The sequence below is a fragment of the Pseudocercospora fijiensis genome (genome assembly GCF_000340215.1).
Source record: "Pseudocercospora fijiensis CIRAD86 unplaced genomic scaffold MYCFIscaffold_1, whole genome shotgun sequence".
Classification (NCBI taxonomy): Eukaryota; Fungi; Ascomycota; class Dothideomycetes; order Mycosphaerellales; family Mycosphaerellaceae; genus Pseudocercospora; species Pseudocercospora fijiensis.
This window is the reverse complement of record NW_006921532.1, coordinates 1955612-1967971: the sequence shown is the minus strand read 5'-3', so window position 1 is coordinate 1967971 and position 12360 is coordinate 1955612. Positions and strand designations below refer to the sequence as shown.

The window sequence follows — 12360 nt, the reverse complement described above, 5'->3', positions numbered from 1 at the left end:
CTAAGTAGTGTTTGAATATATTAATATAGGTTTCTCGAATAGGCACTAGTATACGAGAGAGCTAATTAGGGTCTATACTATTAGGGGGTATAGGTTTATCGTTATCTCTACCGAGAAGATTAGCTGTCGGATTAGCTAAGGTAGGTATTAGGTTGCTAATAAACAGGACCCTAATATTATTAGGACACTCGCTAATATCGATATGTTTAATATCCTCTTTCCTAGCGATTCCAAATCGCTACTATTAAAGGCCTAGGTCTATAACTATAGCGTAGTACTTAAGAATAGGGTTGCTAATAACAATATCGGAGGGGAGGCTGTCTATATCTACCGCGTAGGTAGTAAAGTCTAGTAGGCGTTTATTTCCGAGGTCGTCCTTTAGAACTATAGGAATATAGTAGGCCTTATAGGTTAAGTGCCGAGCGTTATTAAACTAAGCAAGGGTTAGTATATTAGTTCTAGGCAATTGTCGGAGGTCTAATTGCTTAACTAGGCGATAGCTAATAAGGGCACTAACCGAATTTCCTAGATCTAGTATAACCTTAGTCTTATAGCTATCTCTATATATGTCCTATATAAGACAGGTACGTATAATAGCTAGTATAATGTCGATAGTTTTACGCCGTACGAGGCTAATAGTTAGTGCGGCGCTTACTCTTTTTTCGAAGGTTAGCCTATAGGGGTAGCGTTAGCCGCTAAGAGGTGCTTTCGGTATTTAGCGGAAGCACGGTTAATTCGGGCCTAGTCCTTAGGTTTGTCGCATTAGCCTAGTAGATAGCTAGTACTATTACAATTAAAGTACTTCAATCCGGTTAGTAGACTGCCTGTAAGAAGGGTTATATCAGTAGGTAGATAGGGTAGTAGTAGGTACAGGTAGTATTCGATAGAGATCTAAGAGGAGAGGGAGGAAGGCAGGCTAGTTGGCCTAACGCCAAGCGCCAAGCCCTGCCTAAGGCATCAAGACCCTAGCTTTACTCGAGCCTAGTTACATGCCAATCACGTATAACCTCTTTAGTCCTAACATACGCTTCCCTTCTAAAGGCCGCGCCCTCGTAGCCGGTCTATATTCCATTCTCAACCTCTGTCGCTGCTAACTTAGCAGGTCCGGCAAGCTTCTTAGTCCGCGCTAAATTAAACACTCAACTACCTAATTATATAACTATATCAAACCTTACTTTCTAATATAACGTCTAACTCTAACTGCGCTATCCTTACATATAATAAAGTAAAGGGACATAAAGCTATAAGAATTAAGGGCTATCGACTAATTACGATACGAGCGCGTCTTCCCTACTATAATAGGTAGACGTACGAGGTATTGTAGCCCTGCCTCCGCTCTAAGTAATGTCGTACCGAGTTCTTTGCGTCTACTCTTAAAAGACCTAGAAATGTCCGCTCCGAGGGTTTGTTCTTATTGTTACGAGGGCTATTATTGTTCGTAGTTTCGCTAGCCCTAATTAGTTAGGTTTGGTAGCCTTTAAGTGTTAATCTTATCTTATCTTTTTAAAAAACACAGCTCGTCTAGTTTCTATAGGTAAAGGCTATTGTAAGTGTAGTAGTAGAGGTTCGCCTCGCTTAAAGGGTTAGATAAATCGAGGAGTAACCTATTGTCCGCAAGATCGACCCCGGCTAGCTTAGCTCTATAGTTTTGCCCTTAGTTAGCTAGTCTATTAGTCGCTCAATCCTTTAAGCGGCTTAAAGTTTTAATCAAAGTTTTGATCAAAGTTTGATTAAGGTGCCTTAGGCTCGTAGTGCAGGTAAGGTTGTGTCTATAGGCGTAGCGACAACAGCAAGTAATATTAACAATAGCGGCGCTAGTCGTCTTAGCGCTAACTTTACCTTGCTTTCGATTTCCTTCTTCGGTTAACAATACACTCCGTAACACCGTTACTAATATAGCCGCGCCGGCCGCGCCGTCCTCGCCGATTGCCTAGGCCTCGAGGCCTCGATAGAATAAGGGAACAAGAGAGGGGACCTAAACACTAGGAGAAGGGCCTTATAGGGCGCGTTAGTAGAGAGGCGGTTTCCTAAAAGAGCAGTAGATAGTTAACGCGTTATAGCGCGCTTATTAACACTCGGCGCGCGTTCACTATAGTAGTATAGTCTTATTGTCCTAGTTTGCCGGCCTCTAATTAGTTAGCTAATAGTACCCCGGGGGTAGCATTGTTCCTAGGCGACATTATAGGCCCTTAGCCTTCTTCTTGTTCTTTATACTAGTCCAATACTTATCTAACAACTCGGTTATGTCTTTAAAGGAACCTTTAGCTTCCTACGAGTCCTATTTAGGTAGATAGCCTTGCTATCTCAGCAGGTACTCCTTCTTGCCTTACCTAGTCCGGTACTGCAAGATACGTTCTATAGACTATAGCTCTTTACCGTCCGCTAGTATATCTTCGTATTCTATAGGGGCTTCATCCCCTTCGCGTAGGTAGTACGGCTTAAGGAGGGATACATAGAAGGTATCGTAGATAGTATAATAAGGTAGAAGCTATAACTAATAGGCCTAGCTACTGCCCTTCGGTTCTCGGATGCGAAATAGGCTAATATATCTTAGTGCGAGCTTGGGCCTTGTTTTACTATTAGGTAATAGGTGTTTGCGGATACGGAGGTTCTTAGTGCTTAGCATAACTATGTCGCCTTGTTTAAAGGTTATTAGCGTATAGTGCTTGTCGTAGTAGGTCTTTTAGTACTCTTAAGCCTTTATTAACTTCTCGGCTATCTTAGTATAGATTTCTCGCATCTTCTAAACCCTCTTAATAGCCGCTAGTATTTCGGGTACTTGACGCGCTTCCCTTTCCTTACGCTCGGCCTCGAGCGAGGTGAATAGATCTTATAGTAAGGCGGCGTTCTAGCCTATTATAGCTATATATAGTAAAACCTTAGTGGATAAGTGTACACTATTGTTATACACGAATTCTGCAGGCTACAGGAGGTTAACCTAGTCGCTAGGGTTCTCGTTAATGTAACTGCGTAGGTACTGCTATAGGGTAGCATTCTGCCTCTCTATTTAACCGTTAGTCTATAGATAGAAGGCTGTTAATAGCCGATACTTTAGTCTTAGCTATAGGCATATCTCGCTCTAATAATAGGATGTGAATATCGTACCCCGGTTAGAGACTATCCCCTTAGGGGTCCCCTAATAGGTATAGAAGATGTTGCTCTATAGAGCCTCTGCTATATTAATAGCAGTCTAGTCCTTCCGTGCCGGGATGTATCGAGCGCCTTTAGTAAACCGATCTACTATAACAAAGATAGTATCGAAGATGTCCTTACTGCCCCTACGTTTAGTAGGTAGAAGGCCTATAATAAAGTCTATTGTAAGCTCTACAAATAGCTTCTTTAGAATAGGGAGTAAAGACAACTCGCTAAATAGTAAGTGCTTTAGTACTTTAACTCGTTAACATACGGCATACGTGTTTACGTAGTCCTTTATATCCCGCTTACTATTTAGCTAGTAGTATATACGCGATAGTAGCTCGTACGACCTCTCTGTACTATAGTGACCGGCAAGCTTACTATTATAGTGTCGCTTAAGAAGCTCTTATCGGATCGAATGTTTAGCGGGGATATAGTATCTGCCCTTGAACCTTAAGTGACCTTTGTCGTCGATCGACTAATTACTCTTACTAGATCGAGTCTTTCGCCTACTTACAAGCTTATCTATACGTTTAGCAGCAAAGGCGTCCCTCTACTGAGCCCGTAATAGCTTATCTATAAACGATTGACTATCCCTATTTACAAGGTTATTTAATAGCACCCTCGCTATTAAACGAGGTACGCATTATATATATCTAATAGCACTAGCAGCCGGATTAACTGCATTAGTACTATCGCTATTACTATATATTGCGATGTCGACTAGGGAGTTATTATAACTTCTCCTGTCTATATCCTTAGCTCTTGCCTTAATACGCACTGTTAATATAGCAAGAGTATTAATATACTTCAAGCCGTCGCGGAGTCCGGTAAGCCGCTTATCCTGCGCTTGCTTATTAACAATACGGGCTATAGCAATCTTATACTGTAGGGTTAGAAACAAAGAATTAATGTGTTAGGTCTCGCTATCGTAATCAGGTCGCCTCGATAGGCTATCGGTAGGGTTACTTACGCCTAGCCGGTATAATATATTAAAATTAAACCCGGCGAGGTAGACGGCCTATCTAGCCTGTCGACCTATAACCCTAGTAACCTTAGTGATGCTACGGAGGTTGTTATAGTCTATATAGACCTATATTATATATTAAGCCCTATCGAGGTAGTGCCTCTAGTGCTTAAAGGCCTCGACAATAGCTAGGAGCTCTTACTCGTAGGTCTCGTAGCGACGCTTAGCGTTAATTATCTTCCTCGAGAAGAAGGCAATCGGGTGCTAGTAATTGTTATTAGCCTATTGTAACATAATAGCTAATATAGCAAACTGTAAAGCGTTAGTCTCAATACGGATCTGCTTACTTAGTACAAAATAGTGCAATAAGGGGACCTTAGTGAAGCGCTGCTTTAGACCGTTAAAAGCGGCTTGTGCTCTGTTAGTCTATTTGAACTCTCTAGTCGGGTTGGCCTTAGTTTTAGTAAGCTTAGTTAGTAGCATTATATGCCTCGAATAGCCCTTAATAAATCGGCGATAGAAGTTGGCAAAACCGAGGAACGACTATAGCTCCTTAATTGACGTAGGAATAGGCCATTTAGTAATGGTTTTAATCCGATTAGGATTAGCCTTAACACCCTCGGTTAATACGAGGAAGCTAAGGAAGGACACCTCTTTAGTAGCAAAGGTGCATTTAGAGGGTTTGCAGTATAAGCTATAGGCCCTTAGGCGATCGAGTACCTTACGGACTATAGCCTAGTATTCCGCAATGTTAGGAGAGTATATATAAACTAGGATATTATCTAGGTAAACTATACAAAGGTGATCTAATAGGCCCGAAAGGGCCCGATTGATGTAGGACTAGAACGTTATAGAGGCATTGGCCAAGCCGAATAGTATAACTAAGTACTCGAAATACCTATAACGAGTGCGAAAGGCTGTCTTCTATTTATCGCCCTTGCGAATACAAATGCGGTAATAGGCGTCCTTAATATCTAATATAGTATAGTAATAGGCACTAGAAAGGCGATCGAGGGTCTTATTAATAAGAGGAAGTGGACAGCGATCTTTAATAGTAACAGCGTTAAGCCTACGATAATCGACATAGAGGCGTAGGCTACTATCCTTCTTTAGCACGAAGAGGATAGGTGCACTAGCAGGGCTGTTACTATATCGAATACGACTATTAGCTAGGTTTTCCTCTAGGTACTTACGCAATATAGCAAGCTCTCGTTTACTAAGGTTGTAGAGGGGACTAAAAGGAACCTCTTTGCCCTCTATAATGTCAATCTTATAATCCGTCTCTTTGAACATAGGCAATGTCGATGCTAAGTAGTGTTTAAACACATTAATGTAGGTCTCTCGGATAGGCTCTAGTATGCGAGCAAGCTAATCAGGATTATTAGGGGGTACAGGTTCATCGTTATTACTACCGAGCAGGTCGGCCGTCGGATCGGCTAGAGTTAGGTTGCTAATAAATAGGACCCTAATATTATTAGGGCACTCGCTAACATTAATGTATTTAATGTCCTCTTTCCTAGCGATTCCAAATCGCTATTGTTAACTGCCTAAGTCTATAACTATAGCATAGTACTTAAGAACAGGGTTGCTAATAACAATCTTAGATAGGAGGCTGTCTATGTCTACCGCGTAGGCAGTAAAGTTTAGTAGGCGCTTATTGCCGAGGTCGTCCTTTAGGGCTATATAGACATAGTAGGCCCTATAGGTCAAGTGCCGAGCGTTATTAAACTAAGCAAGGGTTAGCAGGTTAGTCCTAGGCAGTTGTCGAAGGTCTAATTGCTTAGCTAGGCGATAGCTAATAAGGGCACTAACTGAATTTCCGGGGTCTAGTATAACCTTTGCCTTATAGTTAGTATCGGGCCTAGATATAAGATAGGTACGTGTGATAGCTAGCACAATGTCGATAGTCTTACGCCGCACGAGGCTAACAGTTAGTGCGGCGCTTACTCTTTTTTCGAAGGTTAGCCTATAGGGGTAGCGTTAGCTACTAAAAGGTGCTTTCGGTATTTAGCGGTAGCACGGTCGATTCGGGCCTAGTCCTTAGGTTTGTCGCATTAGCCTAGTAGATAGCTAGTGCTATTATAATTGAAGCACTTTAGTCCGGTTAGAGGATTGCTATAGCTGTTGCCGCTATTATTAGCCGAGCGATTAGTACTATAGGGATACGAGCCCCTTCTACGGCCCCTATTACGGCCTCCTCTGTATAGCCGCCGGCTACGGCTTCTGCTACGGTCGTTGTTACTATTCCTATTGTTAGCATTGTTATCTTAGTAGGAACCTTAGTTTCCTCCGCGGCTACGGTTGCTACGGTTGTTAGTAGGTCGGATCCTTAATTCTAGTCGTTACTAGAGCTAGACAGCTCGTTTAGTAGTTTCGACTTCGACTATGAATTGAATACGTATAAGATTGGTCTGTTCGAACACGCGACGGCGGTCCAATTTAAGGACCAATTCCTATCGTAATTTAGGGCGTAATTCGGAAATCTAGATAGAGTCGGTCTTAGCTAGCAAATCGTCTTCGAGGGTCTTTAAATAGGCCTTAAATAAACGGGCTAATTAATTAGTCTTTTGCTTGGCCCGAAGGTACTAGTCCTAAGCGTATTGTTGCCTTAGTATAGGGTTTCTAAGGGTGTCTAGCATAATAGTTTTGTAGGTTTGCTACTAAATAGCGGTCTAATTAGTAAGGGAGTTAAAGTAGTTATCCTAGGTACGCTTTAGGTCTCCATTAATGTATTGCATAGTATAGACGACTAGCGAATAGTCGTCTAGCAGGGCCCTTAGTGCATTTCGTTAGTTAAGCTTACAGTTACGGATATAGTCGTTGTATTGTTTCCGACTAGAGCTATTAAATACGGTATAGTCCTTAAGTTTAGCATCCTTCTTTTAGACTGAAATAGATAGAGAGGAAGGCCCTACTGTTAGTTTAGTATTAGTTGCTAGGGCTTCTTGCAGGCGACGAATTTCGAGGAGATTATCCTTTAGCTATTGTTCTCGGCGTAAGGCAGTAAGCCTATTTTAGGTAGCTTCTTGAAGTCTCGCTACTAGCTAGGGCCTAAAGGCTAGCTAGCTATATCGTCGATTAACAATGTTGTTAAGAATGTCGTTAACAGGCAATTCTAGATCGTTACCTAGAATTATAGGTTCTTCTTTAGCAGGCTTAGTAGCAGGCCCTTTAGTAGGAGGCACTTTAGTAGGAACCTTAGTAGGCACTTTAGTAGGCGCTGTGCTACTAGCGTTGTCGTTGCTAGCGCTGCTAGCGGCAGCACGGTTGTTGTTTCGTAATAAACCGGCTATTGTAATAGGGGGTAATACTAATAATATATTGTTAGCCCCTAAGATGCGGATGTAGCGGAATTAGTAGATATCGGTCTAGTACGATTGACTTAGTGTAGTAGGCCGTATAGAAGGCCTTGCTTGATAATTGGTACGGTTGCTTCGATAGAGTAGTATATGTAGGTCCCGTTCTTCGGGCGCAATATAGTTAGATTAGTCTTATTCGTAGCTATACCGCTAAAAGCTTGAAATAAGGACTATCTAGCTACTGCCCTTAAAGGGTAGATCGAATACTGTATAAGAAGGGTTATATTAGCAGGTAGATAGGGTAGTAGTAGGTACAGGTAGTATTCGATAGAGATCTAAGAGGAGAGGGAGGAAGGCAGGCTAGTTAGCCTAACGCTAAGCGCCAAGCCCTGCCTAAGGCATTAAGACCCTAGCTTCACTCGAGCCTAGTCATATGCTAATCACGTATAACCTCTTTAGTCCTAACACTGCCGTAGCTGTTATTATTAGTTAAGCGGTTAGCGTTATAAGGATACGAGCCCCTTCTACGGCCCCTATCGCGGCCTCCTCTATATAGTCGCCGGCTACGGCCCCTTCTACAGTCGTTGTTACTATTCCTACTATTAGCATTATTGTCTTAGTAGGAACCTTAGTTTCCTCCGCGGCTACTACGATTGCCGCGGTTAGTACTAGCTAGCCGGATCCTCGATTCTAGTCGTTATTAAAGCTAGACAGCTCGTTTAGCTGTTTCTACCTCGACTATAAATTGAATATATATTAGGTTAGCCTATTTAAATATACGGCGACGGTCTAATTCGAGAATAAGCTCCTATCTAAGTTTTAGGCATATCTCGGAGATCTATATAGAATTAGTCTTAGGCGGAAGGTCGTCTTTAAGGGTTTTTAAATAGGCCTCGAATAAGCGAGCCGATTAATTAGTCTTCTGTTTAGCTCGAAGATATAGGTCCTAAGTATATTATTGCCTTAGTATAGGGTTTCTAAGGGTGTCTAGTATAATAGTTTTATAGGTTTGCTACTAAATAGCGGTTTAATTATCGAGGGAATCGAAATAGTTATCCTATATGCGCTTTAGGTCGCTATTAATATACTATATAGTATATACGACTAAGGAATAGTCGTCTAGTAGCGCTCTTAGTGCGTTGCGCTAGTTAAGTTTATAGTTACGAATATAGTCGTTATACTGCTTTCGACTAGATCCGTTAAACATAGTATAGTCCTTAAGTTTAGCGTCCTTCTTTTAGATAGGTAGTAAAGAAGGTCCCGCTATTAGTTTAGTTATCGGGGCTTCCTAAAGGCGACGGAGCTCGAGGAGATTATCCTTTAGCTGTTATTCTTAACGTAGGGTAGTAAGCCTGTTTTAAGTAGCTTCTTAAAGTCTCCCTAATAGTTAAGGGCTAAAGGCTAGTTAGCTATATCGTTGATTAACAATATTGTTAAGAATGTCGTTAATAGGCAACTCTAGGTCGTTACCTAGAATTATAGGTTTTTCTTTAGCAGGCTCTCTAGTAGGCTCTTTAGTAGGAGGTACTTTAGTAGGTGCTCTAGTAGGCACTTTAGTAGGCACTTTAGCAGGCACTATGCTACTAGCATTGTCGTTGCTAGCGCTGCTAGCGGCGCCGCGATTGTTGTTTCGTAATAAGCCGGCTATTATAATAAGGGGTAGCACTAATAATATATTGTTAGCCCCTAAGATACGGATATAGCGGAATTAGTAGATATCGGTCTAGTATGCTTAACTTAGTGTAATAGGCTATATAGAAGGCCTTGCTTAATAATTAGTACGGTTGTTTCGATAGAATAGTACGTATAGGTCCCGTCCTTTAGGCGTAATATAGTTAAATCGATAGTTTCCGTAGCTATACCGCTAAAAGCTTAAAATAAGGACTATCTAGCTACTGCCCTTAAAGGGTAGATCGAATACTATATAAGAAGGGTATATTAGCAGGTAGATAGGGTAGTAGTAGGTACGAGTAGTATTCGATAAGGAGCTAGAAAGAAAGGGAGAAAGGTAGGCAAGTTAGCCTATTACTAAGCGCCAAGCCCTACCTAAGGTACTAAGACCCTAGCTTTACTTAGCCTAGTTACATGCTAATTACGTATAGCCTCTTTAGCCCTAATAACCTATCGTTTGTACTCGCTTAGCTAATCGTCGTCCTTAGATTCTTCGCTACTATCGCTACTACTATCGCTCGAGTCCTTATCCTCTTTATCCGACCCTCGACCGCCTATCGAATTAGTTAGCTTATCTTCCGCTAACGAAGCCGCCGTCTTAGCGCTATTATCTATCGCGATATCTACGCCTACGAGCGCCTCTATTTCTATCTTCTACGCTAGCTTCTACTCGAGAAAGATAGTATACTCTAGATACGCCTTATTATAAGTATCTTCGGCTTTAGTAGTCCCTCGAGGAGGCTATCTATTCTAGCCGCTAATATAAGTTAAATAGATAACCTAGAAACCCTATTCTCGCTTTATTATAGCCTATTTATTTTTAAGAGCTATGTCTTTAAACTAGAGCTAAAACTTCTTACTTATTGTCGCTATAATAGGCCGGAGGTCCTTTAACCGGAAGTTTCTACTATCGGTCTGCTTCGCCTTAATCTTAATTAACTAGTCGAGATAGAACTAGAGATGCTTATTCGTATAGCGCTTAAGCTCTAGATACTTTGTTACCTTTAAGGCTTTATTCTTCTTTACTAGACGACGTTTACGCTTCGGAGCTATTACAAGAGCTTAAATTGAATAACTAAGAGGTAGACAAGGCAATCTATAGTGCTAGCAACGCGATAGGACACGTCCGTAGAAGAGCTAAGACTAACAACCTAATAGAGCCGTAATAACCTATAATCTACTATAAAACCGTTTACTTAATAACCGTATAATCTACAGATTATAGCGACAGGTTATTAACCTATAATCTACAACCTACAATCTATAGAAGTATACAGGGCCTAATGTGAGACTCGAGAGGGAGATGCGGCGAAGGACGGTGAAGTTACGCGATTCAAATCTGCCGCCATGTGAACGCTTTGGCTGTCTGGCACGTGGGGCGGCGGGCGGCAACTCCAACTTTACCCAATTGGTCTCGGCCAGAGGGAACATTCCTGATGCAGTCCATCCAGAGCTATCATCGGCCGGCCCATACCATCACCTGTATTCTCTCAATATAGCCGGAAAAGCTCCTTTGGAGCGCTTCTCGGCGGATATCCTACGCTCTTGATGACTACGCTCTGCCACTACCAAGCTAAGTTGTTATCCGTCACAGGCACTGTCTGCTACATACAACAACTCCTCATCCTCTTCCGCGAATCCTTCGTCCTCACCGTCCCAAATAGCAGTGGTAACTCTGCCACTGTTTCATAAGACCGACAAACCAAGACTTCACTCACCTCCACAATATGCATCTCGCTCCACCTCCCAATCCAAGAGACCTTCTCCCGCCGCTGCTCGCTTGTCTCCCGACATCCTTCGTTTCGTCCAGACCGCCGCCAGCATTGTTACCTCTACTTTCACCCATCCTCAGACAGCGCGTGAACTTCCTGGCTAGCAGCACAGCTCCAAGCGATGGCTGGCTTCCGTTGCTGTCATGGGACGCAAAGCGCGGCGCACGACTGCCAGCGACGGTCGAGAACATGAACTTGGAGCCACATCCTGTATCTGGAGAGCTCGAGCTGGACGAGGTCAGTCCCGCAAAGTACAGGCGGCTGGATGAGGAGACCCTTCAATCCAGGCTTGAGGTGGACCAATTTAATCTACTGCCAATTTTTGTTTGGTGTGAAAAGGACGAACATGGCGGCACAGAGCCAGGCTGGAAGCTTTCAGAGCTCAGGACTGTGGACGATCTTGAAGATGGCACAGAGTGGTATGATTCACCACTCGAGGCCAACGATGCGGCGAACCCAAGAATCACTCCCTCGGCGCCAACAAATGGTGCTTCTGCACGACCACAGCATATTGAAGAAGAGTATGACGATGCGAACGATGACTACTGGGGACTTTATGACCAAACCCAGGGCCATACACCTGCACAACGATCGCCCGCGCCGCCTTCTATGACCAACCGCAACGCAGTGAGCGGGGATGCGGAAGCAGACTACTATGCAAGATATGGACAAGAGGTACAGCCGGCGATGGATGCCCACGATCCAGACGAGGAGCAGCCAGAGCTCGGACAGAGCAGTCTGCGTGGTGACTCGCTGGTGCAAGCTCCTCCACCTCGAACAGATTCTGCGGACTATTACGCTTCTCTCCAGCCGCACGCGAGCTGGAAACCGGACCAACAGATGCATGATTCAGCGCACGCATCTGCAACAGAGCGAAGTCCAGAGAAGGCCCACGAGCATTTATCAATGCCTCGACCTATTTCGCCGACTTATTCCCATTCAAGCGTAGAAAGACTGGAAGAGCGAGCCGCAGAGATGAGCTCCCCGTCGAATGATACAGCACAGCTTGCGGTCAAACAGCATATAAGTACAGACGTGAAGAGTTTGTACCGTCTGGCAAAGGCGTCGGGAATGGATCGAGCTGAATTTCAGCGTGTTGTGCAAAGGGAATTGGAAGTTCTAAGCATGATGGATCAGGATGACTAGTGATACCACCTTGGAGGCATTGTTTGGCCATATTGTAGTTGCATAGCGAAGGCTGCATGGAGGCGATGACTGGCATCATTGGGACGGCATATTGATTGGCTTCATAGCATAGCTAGCTTCTCTGCGCGAACTCCGTGCGCTCAACTTGGAAATGAAGAAGTTGGGCCCTCGTTCTCAATCTCTCGCTCTTCAATATTCCGGGACAGGCCAGGTCCGTATGCGGTCAGCGCTGATATCTAGACATTACTTCCGCAGGCCAATTCTTTTTGCTGGCAGCAGCTCCCTGACTAATCCACAGAAATAGCACATGCTCTGCTCTCGAATTCATATCATACAAGACAGTGATACTGAAGTCGTCGAGAAACAACTA

At 43.3% G+C, this 12360-nt stretch overlaps 1 protein-coding gene across 1 annotated transcript; it reads left to right on the top strand.

Moving 5' to 3' along the window:
- Positions 1 to 989: 989 nt before the first annotated feature.
- Positions 990 to 12163, top strand: MYCFIDRAFT_205704 (uncharacterized protein; the record flags this gene model as incomplete). The annotated part of the gene is made up of 5 exons (XM_007922737.1): positions 990 to 1000; positions 10387 to 10554; positions 10581 to 10738; positions 10780 to 11989; positions 12037 to 12163. 5 exons carry the CDS (start codon positions 990 to 992, stop codon positions 12083 to 12085), a joined length of 1596 nt encoding a protein of 531 aa, XP_007920928.1. The 3' UTR covers positions 12086 to 12163.
- Positions 12164 to 12360: the final 197 nt, after the last annotated feature.